At 39.0% G+C, this 25972-nt stretch overlaps 1 protein-coding gene across 1 annotated transcript in view; it reads left to right on the top strand.

The window, feature by feature from the left end:
* The window catches only part of usp5 (ubiquitin specific peptidase 5 (isopeptidase T)), a 66380-nt gene that overhangs the window by 8130 nt on the left and 32278 nt on the right, over nt 1–25972 (top strand). Inside the window, 9 exon segments of the mRNA XM_028809917.2 lie at nt 4047–4116; nt 4208–4341; nt 8401–8546; nt 10413–10597; nt 12113–12207; nt 14603–14796; nt 18303–18374; nt 19197–19284; nt 19382–19507. Of these exon segments, the coding sequence (XP_028665750.2) occupies nt 4047–4116; nt 4208–4341; nt 8401–8546; nt 10413–10597; nt 12113–12207; nt 14603–14796; nt 18303–18374; nt 19197–19284; nt 19382–19507 (1110 nt within the window).

The following is a 25972-nucleotide window of genomic DNA, read 5'->3' as shown; positions in this document are numbered from 1 at the left end:
TCATCATGAAAAAGATATCACGTATACATCTCAGTATTTTAATTATTCAGAGAGCTGTAATATCACGAATGTAATGGATTATGTGTACTGTTGGAGAAAGAGAAAGTCCGTTTAAGAAGCAGGTAGTGATTCTCACACACAGACCACAAAGAAGATCAAATACAGAACAAAGCATTTAACGTCCTACTTTAGTTACAATGGGATTTGAGAAACTAGTAAATTAAACGATTTTAAGATGAAGTTTATGATGTTCTACTTTAATGGCAAAATAAACTACGTGATTAAAGTGGAAATTTCGAGATTAAAGTTGACATTTCATGCTTTTTTCCCACTGTGTGCTTATTTTTTTGTCTATACCCTCATAAGCTTTCATATGACATTCAGACGGTGGGCTACGACTTGCCTTTTCACTGCAACTTTGATATGTGATTTCTTTTTTATTTCGGGCACTGTGCGACTTTGTGAACTTGAGCTTTCGAGTTTCTCCGACACACTGTCACTCGATCAACTTCCTTTTGTTGATTATACCACTGTTTAAACCAACAAATAGTACGTTTTTCCTTTGACTCCACTTGGTATTTGCTGAAATTCTTATTTTCCCCCGTGCTTTTCCCATTGTCTTTTCTCAGAAGGCTATTTATATTGATTTGCATATTCAAAGAGGCATAATTCTGGGAGGAGTTGGGGCGGGACAGAAGGCACATGCATGTGCGTTACTTTTCACGCTGATCGGGATTTATGTAGTGGAAGAACGTGAAAGTTTGCGTATGTACAGATTCCTACATCTGGATTTTTCTGTGCGTACGCACATTCCCGCTTTTGTGCTTACGCCATGTTATAGTGTGAGTTCTACACACGGCGTTATACATGAGGCCCCAGGTGTTGCACGCTGTTGACTGATATGAGCAGTGATGTTGGGGAGCCTCTTATCAGCAGCGATGACAAAATGAATCTGTCTTCAGGCAGTGAAATTGAAACTGACACTGAAACTGAAAGTGATTCTGATGAATCTGAAAGTGACGTTTGGGTTTCTGTTGACCCTGCTTGAAATAAACCAGCACCACCTCATTTTGATTTTGTGGGGAAGCTAAGAATAAAAGTCAGTGCTGACAGCCATGATCCGCTTACTTACCTGAAGTTATTTCTTGATGATGATGTAATCGAAAGAATTGTTGTTGCGATGAGCCGTTATGCCGAATGGTGTTGGGTGAAAGGCCGTACACCAAAAACAGTTTTCCAGTTCAAAGATATACCACAAAGATATATATTGACAGCATATACGGTATTAGCATCAGCTTTATTATAATTATTCATTTAGCACTTTGAGTACTGAGAAAAGCGCTATATAAATGTAATGAATTATTATTATTTAATATTATTATTATAATACATCAGTATTATTATTTGTATTATACTTCTTACATTTCTGACTTTGTACTTTTAGTGTTTTGCATGTTGTACAGTAGAAAGATGAGATTTAATAAACATATCAGTTGTTAAGCCCAAAAATGCAACTTTCTACTTTCTTTTTTTTTGTCAGAAAAAAATGTAATGTTAAAGAGGTTAAGGATATCTTTGTAATTTGCTTTGTTCAGTTTTCCCTCAACCCTGTCTAGTCTCCCAGTCACTACTGCTAGTAGTCAATCCCATATCATTATGCTGCCACCACCAATCCCCCATGTTATTGCACAGGTGATGAATGGTTCCTAGTTTCCTCCATACATGACACTAATCTTGGTTTCATCAGACCAGAGAATCTTGCTACATACAGACTCGGAATCCTTAAGATGCCCTTGTGCAAACTACATGTGGGCTTCTGTGTGTCTTTTACTGAGGAGAGGCTACTCCAGAGGCAGCTAGGGAAGCTTGTAGAAGTCTGGATGTTGCTTTAGGATTACCCTTTATCTCTTTTATTGTGCTCCTTGTGGCCCTGGAAGAAATTTTAGTAGACCAGGTTGCTACTGTTTCAAATGCCTTCAATTTGAATGCTGTTTATCTAACAGTGGTGTTATGAAGTCCACATTTTCTTGAAATGGCTTTGTTACTTTACCTTCTTTTTTTAGCATCATTTTTTAAATTCTGTTGTTCGGATTTTGCCTTACTTCCCAGCATGATGCTAAACTCGTGGGAAGAGTCACTGACCTGCTTTCTTAGCTTTTTTTTTTTTTTTTTTTTGGCCAGTCTCCAACTCACCTGGTCATGCTTTGCTTTTGAAATCATAAAACTAAGGGTTTACATAATTTTTGCATACTGTGTGAATTTTTTCCTGCATGGGCATTTGCTATCAAAATACTTAAAGTAGTGAATTTTTACTCTTTATTTAAATAAGAAAGGGACATATTCTGATTAGGTATGAATTTTCTAGTTAAAAAAAAAAAAAATTTAAATTATGCAATGGGTCCTTAAACTTCCATTTTTGTTTGTTCCAGCATATTTAATCCAAATCATATTATGTGATATCATCTACTGTTGAATTCTGCTCTGTACTTGTAATATTTCTATTGCACTATTATATTATATTGAGGATTACTTGTGTTCTGTTCTGTGTATTGTATTGTATTTACCCCCTTTTTGTTTGATACCCACTGTACGCCCAACCTACCTGGAAAGAGGTCTCTCTTTGAACTGCCGTTCCTAAGGTTTCTTCCATTTTTTCCCTACAAGGTTTTTTTTTTTTTTTGGGAGTTTTTCCCTTGTCTTCTTAGAGAATCAAGGCTGGGGAGGAGCTGTCAAGAGGCAGGGCCTGTTAAAGCCCATTGCAGCACGTCTTGTGTAATTTTGGGCTATACTGTACAAAAATAAATTGTATTATATTTGTATACTTGTTTCTCATTCTCTTAATTCTACTAAAGTCTTCACTACTTTCCAAGCAAGCTGTACTTGCTATGCTTGTTACAATTCCATTCTTAACACCATTAGTCATCATTATTATGATTTGCTTTGCCACAGCATATTAATTTGTTTGTGACTTTACTTTATGATAGTGAAATAGTGTTTATCTTTAGCAGTCTGTTGAGTTCCTGGGATTTTTGTGCTGCTTTTTCAACTAACACCAGAGTCTGCAGTGCCCTTTAGTTTCTGTGTGTAGCTTCCTCTAACAGGTGTATTAATATGCCTTCTTTTCTTAATTCACATGTGAATCTGTGGTATAGTGCATCCTCCAGCTATCCTCAAAACTCATTCTGTAATCTTTTAAGCGCAGCCACATAATGAGCCACTGTCTTTCCCTCTTCTTGGATTCTTCTGTGAAAGTAAAACCACTTTGCTGTGATGAGGTTTTAAAAAAAAAATGCTGCTGTAACAGTCTTGTAATGTCAGCATAACTTTTTTCACCATGTGCTTCTGTCGCAAGTAGAGCAATCCATATGTTTTGATCCCCAAAACACTAAGTAGCACATTCACTTTCTTGTAGTTTGTAATATTATTAGCTACAGCTGGTTTCTTGAGTATATGTTTATGTTGTAGAATGTTCTGTGTTTTCTTCAGAAGCTTGCAGTTTGACTGTGGTGCTCACCTTTTTGAAGAAGTTTTTATGAGTTGTAAACATGGTTGAAGGTGAAGTGAGTAAAAAAACATAAAATAGGGACATAGAGTTTCTTGAATGATTTTTAACAGACAGGTGCATATTGTGCAAGTCTTTTCATATATAAATACTATTCTAATTTTTGCTAATTGTTTGAATTAGTGGTAAACAATCTCATCAACATTATTCCTTTTTTCCTTCAATGAAATGTAAACCATTTGTGGTGACTGCTGCACATAATTATATTTTATTTTTTATCACATATTTGGTTAATGCCATATACTATGGTGAATTAAAAAATCAGAAGATGTTCTCTTTTGTTGTTGGGGTGGCTCAATAACCTCATCTGGGTCCCACAAATTGTCAGAAATGGGAAATTTAAATAACAGATTTGTGCTTTAGAATTTCAACACTTTAGTCACTGTGCAATATTCTTAGTATCTAGCTATTTAGATTAACTCTGGTACAGCACAACTTTAAACTTTGCAAATAGCAATTAATTTTTTTTTTTTGCTTTTTGCAGAAAAAGGAAATTGAAGGTAACTCTGGTTCTGGAGACCCACCTAGAAAAAAGCCCACGAGACTTGCTATTGGTGAGCATGTAATATTTTTTTTCTTTTGTGTTAATGTGGTATTGGGTAGAGGGGGACTTGGGCACTCATTCATTCAGTTCTGTAACACTAGGAGTGGAAGGTGGCTTTGATGTGGCATCAGAGCAGGCTCAGTATGAAGAAGAAGTGAAGCTCATTATATTTCCTGAGAAACAAGAAGTTATATCAGATGAGCTGAATAGTCTACCAGATGTAGTAAGGGAGCGGGTAAGTAAGATTCTCCTATTTTTTACAATCTGCTCATTTCTGTCTAGTCACAAAGCTTACTTGTTTCCTTTGGTATTTCCCGGATTAAAAGTTGTCCGTTTTGTGAGTTAATCTTTCTTCTATTGCAATTCTAAAGGAAAATGGTAGTTGCTGTTTGGCCATAGTGCCTCATCTTTGATATAATAGCCAATTTGAAAACATATTATACTTTTTATGTGTTTTCTGGAATGACATCAAGTCGTACATGCAGTACTCTGAAAAATCTAAGGCTACTTTAGAAAATTATTTGTAAAACTACTTATTTGTGCAGCAGGTGTTTATTAACTAAAACACTAGCATAAAAAGTAACAATGTCTTGTGTTTTTAAAGCAAGTCAGAATTCTGTGTTTCCTTGTTCAGTACTGAAGTAATTTGCTTTTGGTACACGACTGTATAACCTTTTGAGTAGATTCATAGTAAATTCTGTGAAGTGTATTATAGGATTTGCCATAACTCTTATTTTGACTGACTGTTTTCCCCCCAACGTCTAAGTGATCCTCCAGCTTTTCAGTTATATTGAGATTGGGCCCTTTAGGGGGACAGACTAATACTGTTAGTGTTCCATTTGCAGACTTTCACTCCACTTCCACCATGTCTTAATTGTGTTACAGCTTGTTAGAGGTTGTTTTTGTCTTGACAAGTTAACTTTTTACCAGTAATTAATTTTTATGAAAGTACAGTATGGTGAATAAAAATGTTTTTAAATTTCCCAGCAGTTGTTATTCCAGAGTGTTGTCATTTTTTTTTTTAAACCTGATCCCCTACTCAATTGGCTGAAATACATCCAGAAACCATGAACAGAGCCACCGCAGTTCCTCGGAGAATGCAGTACTTCAGTGTTCTTCTTGTCAACTCTTCTTCTGACATGCTGTTTCTTTGTGAACAATTAAATTTCTTGTTCCAGTTTTTGTCACTGGTTTTTGCCCTTATTGTTTTTATTCGACTGTACTCTTCTGCTTCGACCTTTCCATAAGAATAGCTTCTTAGCTGTAACACAGTCTGCAAAACTGTATGTTTTAATACCTGCTTGAACCATCAAAGAGTGCATTTTGGTTCCAGGTGGTTCTGCCAGAAGTTGAGTAAGCACTTCAGCAGATTTCATTCTGTCCTTTTAAGGAAGTGACCTTTTAAATACTATTAATAGGTACTCAGATTCAGGCAGGTTTTTTGGTCTTTCACGTCCACAGTTCTCTGTCTTGAACTTGCCCAGTTGTTTCCAGTTTCTCTACAGCCATTTGAACATCACATCTAGAATATCCGCTTTAGTGTACTTTTACTTTAGCCTTGTTGATACAAAGCTATGATTTTATTTCTGTCAAAGTGTTTTTATCTTGGCCATTGCAAAACCTCTCCTTCAAGTACTCTATTGTTACCATTCAGTACTCCATTTATTTTTTTTAAGTTTCTCCACCAGCATACATTATTTGGCCAATCACTGTCTTATTAATTTAAGTCAGGAGTGCTGTTGGTAGATTTTAACTTGGTGTCTGGGATACTGTAAGAAGTGATTTGAGAACCAAACCTTTTGAAGTTCTACTGTATATGTCTAATAAGATATCAGAAGTATTTTGTAAATACAGAAATTCTTTTACTTTTTATTGTTTCAGTGTGTATTTATACTAGGCAAGGGAAATTTAGTGCATTAATTTTTGCTATTAATGTGGCCTGTTTAATATATTAAAAAAATATATTGTTGCTTCTGGAGCCGGCAACAAGGCAAATGTTTTGTAAGGGTGGCATTTTCATGTTTTTTGTTTTTTATAAACATTACAAAACAATAATACAAATAAGTAAGATGTTTACCTAAATAATTACTTACAACTCCGGAACTGTATATATGCTACCTGTCAATAGCTTTTGTGTTCATTTTCTTGATTTATACATACTGACGTAGGTGCTGGGGATGGGGGTGGGGTTTATGGTAATCCTGGTGTAATGTGAGAGAAAAGTTGCAAAGTTAAAAATTACCACCAGGGGGTGCACTGCTGCCCAAACCTGACACAGACAGATGTTGGACAGAAGTCCAGGGAACATGCTTTTATTTTATTTTTTTTCCCCAATGGGAAATGCCCCCCCCCCCCCCCCCCTTTCTCACATGTACAGCACAGTCATAGCACAAGTCCAAAACACAAAGCACACGTCCCTTCTTTCTTTTCCTTCTCTTCTTTTTCTTTCTTCGCTTCCACTTCGCCTGGCAAGCTTCATCCTCTTCTACCCGACTCTGGCTCCTGGAGTAGTGGCTGCAGGCGCCTTTTATAAGGCACGTGGAAGTGCTCCAGGTGCTCGTTGGTCTACTTCCGGAAGCACTTCCAGGTGTGGTGGAGGAGCTGTAGTCTAGGGCTCGGGTGCAGCATCCCCTGGTGGCTCTCACAGAACCCAACAGGGCAACACCAAACTCCAGCTCCCATGGAGTCCTGTGGGAGTCCAAGGCACTGCTTCAACCCAGGGGAACTGTCGTCTGGCTGTCCAGGGGAGGTAATGCTCTGGATACGCTCCTTCCCGCCCAGGTCCTTCCAGCGTAGAGGCATACACCACAGATGGCTCCCCCCCCCCCCCCCCCCCATGTTTCTGTAAGAAGATTAAATCAATGTCATATCACATAAGTAGTAGTATCTCTTTTATTTAACTTGCTAGTCTGCCAGCCAGCTAACAGTGCTGACTCCCCAAATATAATGATTATCCCTACGCATGAGTCAAGTTTGCAGTATCTTTGCTTATTTATGCAAAGATCACAACGTAACCATCCAAGTAATGCACGGTGTCAGTTATTAAGTGAGATAGCAGCTACGGGGATTGTTTTTAGCGTGCCAGGAGCAAAGTGTTTTCCAACGTTTTTTTTGTGGTGGCACACTTTTTGTAACCCAAAAAGTCCCAAGGCACACCACATTTCTACCAGTCACAAAAGCATTATCTATACGTTTGCTAAACTGGCTGAAGGGGAGGGACAGGGGACCCAAAAAAAAAAAAAGCAGCTCAGAGGTTGCTGTTCGCAGACGGGGCACTTAGTGAGTGCTTTGGACTCCTTTTTCAGCTGCTTCGGCCCTATACCTATTCATACAGGGGGTCATCTCTCTGCCTCACTCTACTAACCCAGGGTCAGAGGCAACTTGTATGTCCTGTGCCCCTCTGTTCTGCAAGAGTTGCTGGCGAACATGCACTGAGGCAGATGGACCCTCGACACATCTCCTGGCTGCTAAAGTGCATTTATATCGGCTTCTCCAGGTATTCCTGCTGACCTTAGACCAGTCTCGACTATTTGAGGAGCTTTCCACTCTCAGGTCAGGTCCAAGGGGCACTACACTGTTATTCATGGCACATCAGTTGAAAAACGCTTGTGTAGAAAATAAATACCAAGTCATTGATGGTGATGAACAATTGAGTATAGTATTTATGGAGTTTTAGCACAAGTTTAATGTATGGTCATTTAAGAGATGTTTATTCTTTCAATTAAATCAGTCTTCAGCAGTGCATTCAAAGTCTGCAATTGTTTCGATTGCTTTTTTACTTTGACACGTCTGTCTCATATGCTATGCCAATTTAACAATTAATACATTGGCCTTGTTTTCTTATTGCCTTCTTTTCAGCTTGCCTTTTAGGAAGATATTTGAATTCAGGATGTACGTGCTTAAGTACTATTTTGTTAAAAGTTCAGGTTTAAGGTCACTGTATAAGATTATACTATGCCATTATTTTTTTTTAATTCCTTTGTGATGATTCTACATTAGATTTGTGATTCAATGTGTAGTTACATCACAATATATGTATTGGTTTTATAATTATTTTAATGTTAGATATGATTAATTGTAATTATGTGTATACATATGTATGTATATATAATGTGCATATATTTGTGTTATGTATTTAAGAAAATTGCCTTTGATTGGCATTAATTGTTTAATGCTCACATAATTAGCTTTTTAACAGTAATTTTCTTGGATGGCGTAAGATTTTTGTGTAGTATTTTATGTGAGCATTCTGCTTTTCTTAATTACATTTTTTTTTAATTTAATTTTTGAATAGATAACTGCCTCAATAACTGGTATACTGGCTGCTGATGCAGCATCCCGGAAGGAGCAGGTTCAGGAATGGGATGGTGAGGTGCGACAAGTGTCCAAACATGCAGCTAGCCTAAAGCAGTTAGACAGTGGTGTGCGTATCCCTCCAAGGTGAGATTAAAATCAATAGAGAAGTGAGATGTGTTGTAATAATCATGCAGCAGTAACCTAAAAGATACTTGAACAATATTGTTGCATCATTTTAAGCCTTGGCAACTCACCAAACTAAAGTATTGTATCTTGAGGCATTTCCTGTGCTGTGGTCATTTTAATCCATTGTATGTATCTGAGTATCAAGATTAACAAAATTGTACCAGTAATAATTTTCTGCTCAAAATGTGTAGTTTGAAATAAGCAACAAAGAATGTCACTAATCTGTTACTCTATGATGATTGCTAAGACTTTTCCATAATGCTGCTTTTAATTACCAAAATAGGAAATGGCATGAAAGTTTGAGAGCACTAATTTTTTTTGTTATGAGCAAATAATGAAAAAATTCAACAAAAAATCTGCAATCCTCGTATGTATATGTAAATTATTATTATTTTTTTTACAATATTGGATCCCATTCTATTACAAGCTCTGTTATGTACTTCTTTAATGTAAAGATGAGATTAAAAATTTTTGTCGACCACCACTACAGACAACATGGGAATAAAAAGCATATTAAAAATATCATTTTTATGTGGAATATTCTTCTTATATGGAGAAAATTGTTTTTGGATTTGTTTACATGTCAGCCATAAAACAAGAACTTATGACTCATGCCCTGTTGCTTGAAAGATGCAAATGAACAGTACAGCTTTTAGAAGCACCTGACAAGCACCACTCAAACACCTAGTACACAAAGACAAATCTCGTATTCCTCACGTACACGTTTCCTGTTTCTACTGCTAATGTACATAAGAAATGCAGTGTGGTAACTAAAACACATTATAAATAGTCTTTGCTCAGTTTTTTCTTGTTCTTGACCATATATTTCTGTGCTATCTGAGGCCAGAAGTAATGCCGTAGACCAACTTGCTCTTTGAATTTTTTTTGTTTCTCCAGTAATACTGAATGTAAAACTGGTGTGTTATAATGATTACTTAGTGTTTCATCACTATTTTTTAACAGATGCACTTTTCTGCAACATTTGTTTCCTTTTTTTTTTAGTTATGACACAAATGTAATGGTTATTACCAGTGTCATTTATTTTTATTTGCATCTCTCTTCTTTAACGAATGTATGACAAAACAGAAGGCATTTAAGATGCAAAAAGCAAGAAACACTCCATTCATGTAGGAAGATGTTTCTAGAATAATGTGTAACTAGAAAGCTAAAATGAAAATTGATGATACTGAATGTGTTTGAGTAATATTCTGTTAGTGAAATTCAGTCAGAGAGGCCAAATCTGCATATACTATATTTACCTCAACCTAGTTTATTTACCAGTGCTTGAGAACTGTAATTCCCATGTTTCATTTTTTATTTCAATATGGAATTTGAGGCAGTAGTTACTTATTTTACAAAAATAATTTTGATTAAATACAAATTTTAATGTTTCAATGACAATGTTTCATACGTAAAATGTCATGTCATCAGCTAATTCTTGGTCCTGCTTAATTGAGTTTTGGGTTGCAGGAGGCTGGAGCCCATTATGACATCACTAGGTTCAAGGCAGGAAACATGCTGGATATGGCACCAGCCCATCACAGTGCCCTCTCTCTCTCACACACACACACACACACTCTTACTGGGTCACTTTGGAATTGACAGTCGGCCTACCCTGCATTTTTTTTGGAGGAGGAAGCAAACCAACGTTACTAGAGGAAAGTCCAGTCAGACAGGATAAACATGCAGACTCCACACAGACAATGTCTTGGCACAGATTTTGTACTGTAGGATTTAACCTGTGAGGCAGCAGTTCGATCCAGTGTGCTACTAATCCAGCCTGGATTTAATTCATTACTTTACTACTGTGTTGTTTGTTTGTAGTGGCTGGAAGTGCCAAGCTTGTGAAATGCGTGAAAATTTGTGGCTGAACTTGACTGATGGTGCAATCTTGTGTGGACGGCGATATTTTGATGGCAGTGGCGGAAACAACCATGCTGTACTTCACTATAATGAAACTGGCTTTCCTTTAGCTGTCAAACTGGGCACTATTACACCTGACGGTGCAGGTAAGTTCTTTTTTTGAAAGTCAAAATTTATCTAACTGCAGTGTTCATTTTACTTGTACAGTCATATGAAAAACTTTGGGAACCCCTCTCAGCCTACATAATAATTTACTCTACTTTCAACAAAAAAGATAACAGCGGTATGTCTTTCATTTCCTAGGAACATCTGAGTACTGGGGTGTTTGCCAAACAAAGATTTTTAGTGAAGCAGTATTTAGTTTGTATGAAATTAAATCAAATGTGAAAAACTGGCTGTGCAAAAAATTTGGGTACCCTTGTAATTTTGCTGATTTGAATGAATGTAACTGCTCAATACCGATTACTTGCAACACCAAATTGGTTGGATTAGCTCGTTATGCTTTGAACTTCATAGACAGGTGTGTCCAATCATGAGAAAAGGTATTTAAGGTGGTCAATTGCAAGTTGTGCTTCCCTTTGACTCTCCTCTGAAGAGTGACAGCATGGGATCCTCAAAGCAACTCTCAAAAGATCTGAAAACAAAGATTGTTCAGTATCATGGTTTAGGGGAAGGCTACAAAAAGCTATCTCAGAAGTTTAAACTGTCAGTTTCAACTGTAAGGAATGTAATCATGAAATTGAACACCACAGGCACAGTTGCTGTTAAACCCAGGTCTGGCATGCCAAGAAAAATACAGGAGCGGCATATGCGCAGGATTGTGAGGATGGTTACAGAACACCCACAGATCACCTCTAAAGATCTGCAAGAACATCGTGCTGCAGATGGTGTATCTGTACATCGTTCTACAATTCAGCGCAATTTGCACAAAGAACCTCTGTATGGCAGGGTGATGAGAAAGAAGCCCTTTCTGCACTCACGCCACAAACAGTCACTTGTTGTATGCAAATGCTCATTTAGACAAGCCAGATTAATTTTGGAACAAAGTGCTTTGGACTGATGAGGCAAAAATTGAGTTATTTAGTCATAACAAAAAGCGCTTTGCATGGTGGAAGAACAACACCGCATTCCAAGAAAAACACCTGCTACCTTCTGTCAAATTTGGTGGAGGTTCCATCATGCTGTGTGGCTAGTTCAGGGACTGGGGCCCTTGTTAAAGTCGAGGGTCGGATGAAATCAACCTAATATCAACCAAGTATTGATGTAATATCTCTGTCGTGGTGCCCAAATTTATGCACCGGTCTAATTTTGTTATGATGCATATTACATATTTTCTCTTAATCCAATAAACTTAATGTCACTGCTGAAATACTACTGTTTCCATAAGGCATGTCATATATTAAAAGGAAGTTGCTACTTTGAAAGCTCAGCCAATGATAAACAAAAATCCAAAGAATTAAGAGGGCTTCCCAAACTTTTTCATATCATTGTATACCCTTGACCTTGCTAGTCTGTAGTAGTTTGCCGAACTTTAAAGTGAAAGGTAGGATTACTGTTCGTAAATCTGTCTTTCAGCTGTTAGTTTGTATGTTATCATAAGATTTCCTTACTTGAAAAGAAAATTATAAGATAATATGTTGATGTTTGTAATTTGTCCACAGATGTTTATTCTTATGATGAGGATGATATGGTATTGGACCCTCACCTTCCTGAACATCTTGCTCACTTTGGAATAGATATGATGACAATGCAGAAGGTCTCTAGCCCTTTTATATTGTTGTGCGTTATGCTTGTGCTGTGATTTTTTTTATTTAAAATAATCAACCTCTCTATACTTTTAGTTGAACCATGTTTAACCTTCTTTTTTTTTTTAAACTGGAGATCATGGTTTTTTTTCATTTGTCATTTTGGCATTGCCTTCTTCATTATTGTAATAACTGTTTTTTTAACTCTGAAGTAGAGAATAACTTTAGAGGTGCATGAAGATGAGCGAATGTTTCCTTTCACTTTATTATATGTGATAAAGGATTACTTAACCCTAATACTTACTCGACTTGAAAAATGGCCATAGATGAGAGGAGATCTGCTTTTCAGTTTTATTAAATGTGTGATAGTGTGGTCACTCGTGTTTTACAATGCAGAACAATGGATATGCAAGTTCCATAAACAGAATGAAAATATTTTTATCCTGCATTTACATTCAGCAAGGCCTGAATAATTCATTAATACTACACCAAAATATTGTTAATTTTAAAGTAACTCTAAACCTATATAGCAGCTATATTTTTTCCTAATGCACTTTCATTCATTTAGGGGAAATTATTATTATTGCCAATAATGGTAATAATAGCTTGGTAGTCCTCCAGAGGGCATGACAGAGAAAGTGTTATGAGCCTTGTAAACTTTTATAAGAGGACTGAGATCGGCAGTGACACTATTAATGGTGTGCTGTTGTATGTAATTTGGCAGTATATCTCCATAGTGTACTGTACACACACAAGTTGATCTACGATTCGCCCATACACAGACGTTGTGTCAATTGTGATTTCAGTTACCAAATGCTTAGGAGACAAAATTTTGATTGAGGTTGATATTGAATGATGAATACATGTAGAGTCATTGCACATACAGGTGAAAATGGCATGAGTTTAACTAAGAAGCTGTTGTCTCCCCTTCTGTTTACAGCAAGTGTTTCATTGTTATTTGGATGTAGTGGCCGTAAGGCTCTCTGATTCACACTGTTTTAAACGGCAATTTGTTAATTTTATTTAGGGACCCCAGGAATGCACCCAGCTTTGATTCTGCTCACGCACAAAGACACATAAACCTAAAGTTAAATAAACATATAGAAATTAATATATTAAATGCCAAACCAATTAAAACAAATAATGCAGGCATCCACCCGTATAACCCCATTGGCGATAATTAAGTAAACACAAAGGTGAAAACAGACAAACAGTAGTCACTAAATAAAATATACACACAGACCTGTCTTTCAGATGCAGGTGAAGATAATGAGTGAAGTGAAATCCCATGTAAACAGTTTGTAACATGCTCTGAGGTTGAAGACATTTTCCAACTCAGATGAAACCGCACAAACAAGTAGGCAAAGGAAAAGAACACAAATTCTGTGAAAACTGTAATCCTCAGGGTTTGGGTAATTCTATTCCCAATGATTTGCTGAAGTGGTGAAAAGACAATCTGATCTTTGCCTGCTTCTTACAGATCCCTTTTAAGTCCAGCACTTCATCTTCTTTCTTGCAATAGCCAAAGCTGCACACTGGTGCAGTACTACCAGCACTACTGGCAGAATTGTAGTCCATTTTAAGTACTGCTACGTGGTTAATAAAATGAAACAAAATTGTTTTCGTTCCAAGTATTTTAGAATTAAGCAAAGAGGTTGAAATTTAAGTGGTCCTATGAGTTAAAAGTCACGGAGCGCTTTTTTTCTGAATTTCAAAGAAAAGTAAGGTATTATTAATTTCTCAGACTTTGGACAGAAAGCTCATTAAACAAGCAGCCCAGCTGACAAATGTATTTGACGTAAATCTACTACGACGTTGCTCTACTATGGTCTAGAATAATGTGGCCTAAAAATGTTCTTCAGTTTTCTTTTTGGCTTCAATTTTTGGTTATAACATCAAGCATCCTTGTCCATTGCGAGTCTGCTGCCCCCTTTCATCTTGAGGAAGACCTTCATGCTTTCACACAGGCTGCACCTCTTTTACTATCATGCTGGCACCCTCTGCTTATTGCCGTTATAGGGAAAGCAACACAAATATAGGGTTATTTCCCTATTGCAGCCCTGGCTTCCTATACCAGTATATGATGGGTCTTCCTTGCTACCAGTGCAGCTGTGTGTTTCTACTAGGTGGTATTTTTTGGAACTTCACCGAGTGCCAAGTTAGTTTTTCCCTTTATATTGTCAATTTATAGCCAGGTACACCCTCACATGCCATGTAAAAACTGATTTTTGGTTTGGTGTACTGTAGTCATGCTAGTTGTTGAATTACGCCCTGTATTTTTATTCATTTAGAATTAAGTTTTTATTAAGATTATTATGCATCTAACTATACTTAGTGAACATTGTATGACAGTATATTATTAGCTTCTTCAGTTAAGCAATGAGTTGTTTGTATTTTGTATTTCAGACTGATAAAACAATGACCGAACTGGAGATTGACATGAATCAACGAATTGGAGAATGGGAAGTTATCCAGGAATCAGGTGTTGCCCTCAAGCCACTATATGGCCCAGGATATACTGGCATGCAAAACCTTGGTAACAGTTGCTATCTAAATTCTGTTATGCAGGTCATCTTTAGCATTACAGATTTCCAGAACAAGTAAGTTGCATTGGAGCTTTCATTGTATGTGTTATTAGGATATGACTGATGAAAGCTCTGTTTTCAGTTGATACCATTTAGAGAATGTTTTTGTGGTGTATACTTTATAGAACATGGGACACTAGTGCTGTATAGGGAGTATTTTTCTTGAGCTTAATTTGAAAATTAACTCTTGTCATGGTTTTGGATGTGTTGATCTAATTAAAGCCATTGACTGGGACTTAAATGAGAACTAACTAAATATTTTAATCCTCAACATTAAATATTAATAAACTGCTATTCATGTTTAACCATATACAGTATATTACATACAGTAGACACAAACATTTACGTAATTATAAGTGAATGTTGTCATGTTTTTTATTGAGCATGAAGCTTACCAGTTGGAAAAAATGTGGCCTCATCCTGTAGGAGATAATAAATACTACTGTATATTGTCAAACCATATTCTATTTGCAAGAACAAACAAAATTCAGCAATTGGACGGATGGATGGACGGACAAACATCTCCAGCATTGGGGATGGATCTGGACAGGGCCTGAGCCGATCACAGGGCAAACACAGACACCCATACACTTAGACAGTTTGGAAATGCCAGTTCATCTAATCTGCTTGTCTTTGGACTGTGATAGAAAACTGTACCACCCAGAGAGAACCCACATGGACATGGAGAGAACATGCAAACTTTACACGGGGAACACCTGGGATACAAATCTTACAATTGTTTAGGTCTTTCTTTTGTTAGGGCCCGAACAAACTAAAATAAGTTGTGAGTGGCCACCATCTAATTTCAGCTGTCAGCACTGATAGAAATGACTGAATAAACTGTGTCAATCTATAGCCTTGTGTCTATAGGAGAGGAGTGATTACTGTTGGATTTAAAGCCAGAAAACTAGTATTTTATGGGTTAGAGTTAGATGCCATATTGAGGCTTCTTACTGATCTAGTATGTCTGACAGTCATCCGCAGTCACTTTCTTAATGTGTAAAGAATATACAACATTGTAGATAGGCCTGGGTAATAATATCTATTTTCCAGTTAATAGTTATTTTTCATTTAAGAATCAATATCAAATCATTTAAAGTATCAAGATCGATCTTGTGAATCTCTATCCTGCTCAATTACTATATGTAGAGTTTTGCTTATCGTTGTTATTGATGTCCAATCCAGTAGATGGTGCTGATGTGCCTGTTAAAGATTTCTACCTAAAAAAGCACTTTACTACTTTGCATAAAATGATTTGTAATCCTTAACTGAAATCAGTGTCTTACACACAAATCAGATGTGTGGACTTACTACTGATTCAAATAGTGCCTTGGTAAAGAACAACTGAGTAAAAGCAAAGCTGTATGTAAGCTGGGCAGTTCAAAAGTTATATTGTTGTCATACAGCAAATTTGAGAAATCACTTATCCTGACATCACCCAGAAATGTTGTCTCAGTTGACATTGAAGCGGGAAGAGCCTAAACAATCTATACTGGAGACCGCAATTAGCTCCAAACTTCCTTTTAGTTCGCCTTATGCCCAAAACATAATATCTCTAGCAGTTTTTATCTGTAAAGATAAGATACCCTAAAACACGGCTCACCTGGCAAAACAAGCGGGCAATTGTTGTAATTGTCAGGGCAGCCTGTGGTACAAAAGTGAGTGTGTGCACAAAGCAGCCGACTTGAAGAAGCTCCATAATAACAGTGCTATCAGTCACGATGGCCGTTTCTTTTATGTTCCATTCATTCATTGTTTTAAAATGCTTAGCAGATTCATAATACACAAATAGGTTATTGAATAGCCTGTATTATTTAAGAAGCAATATTTGAATTCCAAGTTGATATAGTTGTGTTATAAAGTTATTTTGAAATTTTTTTCTTTTGTTTTTTAAAGAGCAATGATATTTTGCTACAGATCTTGTAAATACTGATGTTAACTATTCATTACTAATCAAGTATTTATTTCTAAATGTCATTCCATGCTTATGCATATGTTATGAAGTCACTATGTAGACACCCTTCGAATAAAGTTCCACTGAAATTTGTTCTCTTTGCATGGTTAAGTAATTTCTGTAAAAAAGAAAAAAAACCCACCACTTCAAATATATCACTGCATGTTATTTCAGTCAAGATCAAATAAATATTGAATTGGGGCATTGTGAATTGGAATCCAATTGAATCAGGACATCAGTGCTGATACCTAGCCCTAATTGTAGGCTTCCTACACGGGTTTATGAAAAAAGGAATTTAATTCATTTTTTGCTATTCTGAATTAATATGGTGCAGAATGTTCAAAGACTTTTTTGAAGAAGTTATGTACCCATTTATATGAAGTCTCTCATCACAACACTACAATTTTGTATGCAAAATATTGGCTAACTTCAATTTGGAAGTCGACGAATGTATGAACAAAGTGGGAAATGTGAGGGACAAATACGTTCGCCTTTAGAGGAAAATGTGTAGCAAGAGATTGCAGTGATCCTGGAGGGCAAAAGCTGCTTGCATTTTAATGGATCTTTCACTTTTCCTGCGTGATACAAACACAACCAACTAGCTTTTGGGCATGTGTCTGTAGTGCAGTGTGATGCAGAATATAAACTGCTTTTGTTGGCATAGGCTTGATGCAGAAGTATATATCAACCTTTATTCTCAAACAACCCTTGCTGCTACTTAGTGATGAGCCATTTTCATTTTTGTTCAAGGACTCTCCTGTTTTGTTTTGTTTTTTTTGTTTTTTTTTTTGTTTTGCCTTCAGTTTCCTAAGAGTTGTGTCCATCCCATACACCAGTTTTCAAAAAACACATTTCTCCTTGTCTCCTTGTACTTGCACATCACTGTATAATAGCATTTTTGGTGAAACACTCTTATTTTGGTTGTACTCATGAAACTAAATCTTACACTAAACTTAGTCAGACTTGGTCCATTTATAATGTGTGACTGAGCTAATTTCTAGAGTCAGTATGTACTTCAAAATCAAAAGTAATCTGCTTGCTGTTATCATTTTTACAGAATGAATTTTGGCCTCTCTTAAATATTCAGTATAAATAATGACAAATTAATAATAACTTTAGTTATTTTAGTTTGTAAAATACAGCATAAAAAAGAGACAGAAAAGGTCATTTCTGCTTGGGTTATTTTGTAATATTGTAGTACTATGCTCATTACAGTTCAGCACAGATTTTTAACTGAAAATCTTTTATCAATGTTCTTCTTGTAACAGTTTGTGGACATACATTCTTGAGAGCTGGAATTCAGTAACCACACTATTACAAGTAGATTATAAGAGTTTAGCAGTTGTCTGTCTGAGGAGACATTCGTATAACTGATGTACAAGTAAATATTGTTTAAACGAGTGGTGTTTGAGAAGTTCTATAATTCCTTCAACAGCAGATTTTTTTTTGTGAAGGATATAATAAAAGAGTAATTTACATCTGTGCATGCTAAAAATTAGCTGCAATTATAAACTTCAGCTATTCAGTGGTAAGATTTGTGCAAAAATATTCTGTTTTCCCCATCCAGGTATGTTGCGAATTTGGAGAAGTTGTTTCAGGATGCACCAACAGATCCAACTCAGGACTTCAGAACACAAGTGTGAGAACAGATCAGTGTTAAAGTTAATCATATCTTATTTTGCCTGATAGACCCAAATGACTTTTGACTAGTTTATGGATGTTATATATTTGTAAGTAGGCAGTTGATGTTTTACTTACGTTTTTTTAAATCAATGTATAACCCACAAGTGCTCATATAAGAATTTGTAGATTAGTCGAATGTTATCAAGTATTTAAGCATTATCATCCCTGTAAGTGATGGAACACAGATTAAAATGACCTTTCTAGCATTAGAATTTGCTCCACACAGTTAATTTAAGGTGAGTGTTTAGTTGGTTTACAGTAATTCTTGCTACAGGATTTCATAGAACAAAAACAAGAAAATAAGCAATTGAAGTTAACTCCACAACACATAATGGTCAACTTCTCATGTGGGACTTTTGCAGGTTGGTAACAGGCTTCTGCTGACTGCATCTTATTCTCAGGAGATGTTAAAACATCCCACTGGTTCAAGTTTATTTTTAATGCACTTTTAATTTTTAAAAATAGTAGTATACTCTGAATATTTGGATCTGTCTTTCTTTCTTTTGTAACTTTGTCTGGCTTCTAAAGTGGAGTTCATATAGCCATTTTCCCAGCTTGCAAACCATGACTCACCACTTAAAATTATGCGAACTTATGTGTAACTAAAGCTTTTGTCTTTTACTAGACAATTGGATTATTAAAACATTTTAACTATTGTTAAAATATTCATCTAGTTAATTTCCTATACTTTTTTTTTCCTCAACAACTACAGTAAAATTCATTGATACATATTTTTAGAATGCTGTCTTTTCTATTCACATTTTCCTTTTTTTATTAGAGCAAAGCTAGGTCATGGACTTCTCTCTGGAGAGTATTCCCATCCAAATTCAAATGGAGACAATGGTGATGCTGGTTCTGAGAACAGGGTAAAAAAAATTGACTTGAGAACAGACAGTACTTATTTATGTGCATACTGTTGAGAGATTGTTAAGTTAAATTTATATTTTGTATTCATGCCTTCAGGGGGAACAGGTGGGGATCTCCCCTAGAATGTTTAAGTCTTTAATTGGAAAGGGTCACCCTGAATTTTCAACCAATAGACAACAGGATGCTCAAGAATTCTTCTTGCACTTCATTAACATGGTGGAGGTGAGTTTTTTTTTTTTTTTTTTATCCATATTATACATTTTTGTTATACAGATATTGTATACTGAAAACTCAAAATTGGATGTTAATCGATATTTGCTGTACTTTTCAAGCATCCAGTGCTGATTGTGAACGAGGTTTTAGCCTCATGAATAGTGTTAAAGTGAAAACACGAAACAGGCTTGACGTTACTCATTTGGATCATCTTATGCAAATAAAATTATATTTAAATGCTGGAAAGACTGTGGATTTGCACAAAACATATAACGTGTGGAAGGAATGTAAAATTAGACATGAAAAGTTATAATAACCACCTTGTTAATTTTATCAAGCCAGATTGTTAACTGTATCATATATAAAACTGTTGTGTTTTATTGTGTTTCAATACTTTAAGAACATGATTGATACTGTATTATCGTTATGTTAATATATGTCACCTCTCTGAAGGGGAAGGAGCCTGAGCCTGTGCGCGAAGTTGAGAGGTTCCGGCTAGATATAGTCGGTCTCACCTCGACGCACAGCTTGGACTCTGGAACCAATCTCCTTGAGAGGGGCTGGACTCTGTACCACTCTGGAGTTGCCCCCGGTGAGAGGCGCCAAGCGGGTGTGGGCATACTTATTGCCCCCCGATTTGGAGCCTGTACATTGGGGTTTACCCCGGTAGACGAGAGGGTAGCCTCCCTCCGCCTTTGGGTTGGGGGACGGGTCCTAACTGTTGTTTGTGCGTATGCACCAAACAGTAGTTCGGAGTACCCACCCTTTTTGGAGTCCCTGGAGGGGGTGCTAGAGGGCATACCTTCTGGGGACTCCCTCGTACTGCTGGGAGACTTCAATGCTCACGTGGGCAATGACAGTGAGACCTGGAAGGGCTTGATTGGGAGGAATGGCCCCCCGATCTGAACCCGAGTGGCGTTTTGTTATTGGACTTCTGTGCTCGTCACGGATCGTCCATAACAAACACCATGTTCAAGCATAGGGGTGTTCATATGTGCACTTGGCACCAGGACACCCTAGGCCTCAGTTCGATGATCGACTTTGTGGTCGTGTCGTTGGACTTGCGGCCACATGTCTTGGACACTCGGGTGAAGAGAGGGGCGGAGCTATCAACTGACTTTCACCTGGTGGTGAGTTGGCTTCGATGGTGGGGGGAGGATGCCGGTCAGGCCTGGTAGGCCCAAACATGTTGTGAGGGTCTGCTGAGAACGTCTGGCAGAGCCCCCTGTCAGAAGTAGCTTCAACTCCCACCTCCGGCAGAACTTCGACCATGTCCCGAGGGAGGTGGGGGACATTGAGTCCGAATGGGCCATGTTCCGTGCCTCTATTGTTGAGGCGGCTGACCGGAGCTGTGGCCGTAAGGTGGTCAGTGCCTGTCGTGGCGGCAATCCCCGAACCTGTTGGTGGACACCGGCGGTGAGGGATGCTGTCAAGCTGAAGGAGTCCTACCGGTCCCTTTTGTCCTGTGTGACTCTGGAGGCAGCTAATAGGTACCGGCAGGCCAAGCGAAATGCAGCTTCGGTGGTTGCTGAGGCAAAAACTTGGGCATGGGAGGAGTTTGGGCAGGCCATGGAGAACGACTTTCGGACAGCTTCGAGGAGATTCTGGTCCACTGTCCGGCGTCTCAGGAGGGGGAAGCAGTGCAGTGTCAAAACTGTATATGGTGGGGATGGTGCGCTGCTGACCTCGACTCAGGACATTGTGGGTCGGTGGGGGGAGTACTTCGAAGACCTCCTCGATCCCACTAACATGCCTTCCAATGAGGAAGCAGAGCCTGGGGACTTGGAGGTGGGCTCCCCCATCTCTGGGACTGAGGTCACCGAGGTGGTCAAAAAACTCCTTTGTGGCAGGGCCCCGGGGGTGGATGAGATACGCCCGGAGTTCCTCAAGGCTCTGGATGTTGTAGGGCTGTCTTGGTTGACACGTCTCTGCAACATCGCATGGACATCAGGGACAGTGCCTCTGGATTGGCGGACCGGGGTGGTGGTCTCCCTCTTTAAGAAGGGGAACCGGAGGGTGTGTTACAACTACAGAGGGATCACACTCCTCAGCCTCCCTGGAAAAGTCTATTCAGGGGTTCTGGAGAGAAGGGTCCATCGGATAGTCGAACCTCGGATTCAGGAGGAACAGTGTGGTTTTCGTCCTGGTCGCGGAACAGTGGACCAGCTCTACACCCTTAGCAGAGTCCTGGAGGGTGCATGGGAGTTCACCCAACCAGTCTACATGTGTTTTGTGGACTTGGAAAAGGCGTTCGACCGTGTCCCTCGGGGAATCCTGTGGGGGGTGCTCCGGGAGTATGGGGTACTGGACCCCCTGATAAGGGCTGTTCGGTCCCTGTACAACCGGTGTCAGAGCTTGGTCCGCATTGCCGGCAATAAGTCAAACCCGTTTCCAGTGAGAGTTGGACTCCGCCAGGGCTGCCCTTTGTCACCGATTCTGTTCATAACTTTTATGGACAGAATTTCTAGGCGCAGCCAGGGTGTTGAGGAGGTCTGGTTTGGTGGACTCAGGATTGGGTCACTGCTTTTTGCAGATGATGTTGTCCTGTTTGCTTCATCAGGCCATGATCTTCAGCTCTCTCTGGATCGGTTCGCAGCTGAGTGTGAAGTGGCTGGGATGGGAATCAGCACCTCCAAATCCGAGACCATGGTCCTCAGCCGGAAAAGGGTGGCGTGCCCTCTCAGGGTTGGGAGCGAGATTCTGCCTCAAGTGGAGGAGTTCAAGCATCTCAGGGTCTTGTTCACGAGTGAGGGAAGAATGGAGCGTGAGATCGACAGGCAGATCGGTGCGGCGTCCGCAGTGATGCGGGTTCTGCATCGGTCTGTCGTGGTGAAAAAGGAGCTGAGCCATAAGGCAAAGCTCACAATTTACCAGTCGATCTATGTTCCTACCCTCACCTATGGTCATGAGCTATGGGTAGTGACCGAAAGAACGAGATCGCGAATACAAGCGGCTGAAATGAGTTTCCTTCGCAGGGTGTCTGGGCTCTCCCTTAAAGATAGGGTGAGAAGCTCAGTCATCCGGGAGGGGCTCAGAGTAGAGCCGCTCCTCCGCATCGAGAGGAGTCAGATGAGGTGGCTCGGGCATCTGATCAGGATGCCTCCTGGACGCCTCCCTGGTGAGGTGTTCCCGGGCACGTCTAACCGGGAGGAGACCCCGGGGAAGACCCAGGACACGCTGGAGGGACTATGTCTCCCGGCTGGCCTGGGAACGCCTCAGGATTCTCCCAGAAGAGCTAGAAGAAGTGGCTGGAGAGAGGGAAGTCTGGGCATCTCTGCTCAAGCTGCTTCCGACTTCGGATAAGTGGAAGAGGATGGATGGATGGATGGATGATTATTGGTAGTGCCACTGCCACTTAGTTGACTTACATTGCGTTAATTATTATACTATATGACTTGTCGTCATAGTATAATACTCAAGTCAGTTATACTGATAGCTTATTGGCTACATGTTTTTTGTTTGCATTTGTTTCTCTATAACTGGGTGATAAATGAATAAAGTTTCATACATAAATTTATCACAATACAGGCCTACATCACATATTTAAATTTCAAGCCTAAAAATACATATTACCTTGCACAAGTTGTTTCAGAGCACCGCCCACACAAAATATATTTTTCACACATGCCCTTGTTCTTTAGAGGGAACATTGGTGGCGGAGCGGTAGTGCTGCTGCCTCATAGGAAGTCACGTCCCTGGTGTTCCCTGCCTGGAGTTTGCATGTTTTCCTGGTGGGTTTCCACAGTGTGCTTTGATTTCTTTCCAAAGACATGCAGGTTTGGGGTTTTGGTGAGGCTATGATGCTAGTATATTTGTGTGTGTGCTTGTATTCACCTTGCGATGAGCTGATGCCCCATCCACGGCTTGTTTCTGCTTCTGTGCTTGCTGGAATGGGCGTATGCCTGGATTGATGGATATAATCATTAAATATCCATATTTTCAGAGAGATTGTGGCAAGGTGTCCTCGGAATTTAATGGTTGTTTCAGGCAATTCACAACACGGGGAAGCCGAATGTTTTCTCACCGTGATGATATGTCGCACTGCCACCTGGTGGAATCTTACAGATTTACGTAAAATACATGCGCAAGTTTAAACTGTTCAATGCTTGCCTAGCAGTAACGTCCACAGGTGCACGGGTCGCGAGAAGTATAAACCCGGCCTTTGCGTGCTTATGCATGGCTTTTGTTATACAGTAATCCCTCCTCCATCGCGGGGGTTGCGTTCCAGACCCCCCCGCGAATGGTGAAAATCCGTGAAGTAGAAACCATATGTTTATATGGTTATTTTTATATTGTCATGCTTGGGTCACAGATTTGCACAGAAACACAGGAGGTTGTAGAGAGACAGGAACGTTATTCAAACACTGCAAACAAACATTTGTCTCTTTTTCAAAAGTTTAAACTGTGCTCCATGACAAGACAGAGATGACAGTTCCATCTCACAATTAAAAGAATGCAAACATATCTTCCTCTTCAAAGGAGTGCGTGTCAGAGAGAGAGAGAGAAAAGCAAATAGTCAAAAATCAGTAGGGCTGTTTGGCTTTTAAGTATGCGAAGCACCGCCGGACAAAGTAGCTGCGAGGAAGGGAGCAAGCATTTTTCAGCATTTTTTAGAGGAGCGTCCATGCCAGTATGCGTACAGCCCCTCTGCTCACATCCCCTCCATCAGAGTGAGAGAGAGAGAAAGCAAACAATCAAAAATCAATACGTGCTGTTTGATCTTTTAAGTATGCGAAGCACCATGCGGGAAGCATATCGCTTGCAAAGCAGCCACATGTAAGCCCAGCAAAGAAGGGAGCACTGTGAAGGTAATCTTTCAGCGTTTTTTGAGGAGTGGCCGTATCCTCTAGGGGTGCGAACAGCCCCGTGCTCACAATATATTTGAGGAGTTTTATTTAATACGTAATACGCACTGTGGTTGGGTAGCTTCTCAGCCATCTGCCAATAGCGTCCCTTGTATGAAATCAACTAGGCAAACCAACTGAGGAAGCGTGTGCCAGAAATTAAAAGACCCATTGTCCACAGAAATCCGCAAACCAGCAAAAAATCCGCGATATATATTTAAATATGCTTACATATAAAATCCGTGATAGAGTGAAGCCGCGAAAGTCGAAGCGCGATATAGCGAGGGATTACTGTAATACTTATAGTTGCTCTTTTCATGGATGTACTTGTGTTTCACTGTGTTATACTTAAATTGAAACATCATTGTTGCTTTTGTAGTTTTTACTTTGTGGACACTGCATGCTACATTTTAGATTTGAACTGATTAGAGCAATTTGTAGTTACGGAAATAGAATTAATTTACGGTCATGTCCAAACGTTTTGAGAATGTGAAAACCAATACTTGTGTCAAAGTTTGCTGCTTCAATGTTTTTAGATCTTTTTGTCAGATGTTTCTATGGTATACTGAAGGATAATTACAAGCATTTCGTAAGTTTCAAAAGCTTTTATTAATTTCATTAAGTTTATACAAAGAGTCAATATTTGCAGTGTTGACACTTTTTTTTTTTTTTTTAACTCAAGACCTCTGCAATTCGCCCTGGCATGCTGTCAGTCAACTTCTGGGCCAAATCCTGACTGATGGCAGCCCATTTCTTGCATAATCAATGCTTGGAGGTTGATGGAATTTGTGAGTTTTTGTTTGTCCACCTGCCTCTTGAGGATTATCAACAAGCTCTCAATGGGATTAAGGTCTGGGGTGTTTCCTGGCCATGGACCCAAAATTTAAATGTTTTGTTCCCCGAGCCACTTAGTTATTAGTTTTGTATTAGGCACGGTGCTCCATTGTGCTAGAAAAGGCATTGTTAGTCACCAAACTGTTCTTGGATGGTTGGGAGAAGTTGCTCTCGGACGATGTTTTGGTACCATTCTTTATTCATGGCTGTGTTCTTAGGCAAAATTGTGAGTGACCCCACTCCCTTGGCTGAGAAGCAACCCCACACATGAATGGTCTTGGGATGCTTTACTGTTGGCATGACACAGGACTGATGGTAGCACTCACCTTTTCTTCCAAAAGTCTTCACCTCTCTGTGCGTGCAGATGCTCTCACACCTGCATGCTGCCATTCCTGAGCAAGCTCTGTACTGGTGGTGCCCTGACCCCACAGCTGAATCAACTTTAGGAGACGGTCCTGGTGCTTGCTGGACTTTCTTGGGTGTCCTGAAGTCTTCTTCATAATAATTAAACCTCTCTATTCTAACTCAATCAGCATGACAGAGTGATCTCCAGCCTTGTCCTCGTCAACACTCTCACCTGTATTAACGGGAGGATCACTGAAATGTCAGCAGGTCCTTTTGTGGCAGGGCTGAAATGCAGTGGAAATGATTTTTTGGGATTAAGTTCATTTTCATGGCAAAGAGGGACTTTGCAATTAATTGCTGTTCATCTGATCACTCTTCATAACATTCTGGAGTATATGCAAATTGTTATCATAAAAACTGAGGCAGCAAAATTTGTGAAAATTAATTTTTG

The sequence above is a fragment of the Erpetoichthys calabaricus genome, chromosome 9, assembly GCF_900747795.2.
Source record: "Erpetoichthys calabaricus chromosome 9, fErpCal1.3, whole genome shotgun sequence".
Classification (NCBI taxonomy): domain Eukaryota; kingdom Metazoa; phylum Chordata; class Cladistia; order Polypteriformes; family Polypteridae; genus Erpetoichthys; species Erpetoichthys calabaricus.
Note: the sequence above shows the minus strand (reverse complement) of the source record. Positions and strands in the feature narration are given on the sequence as shown.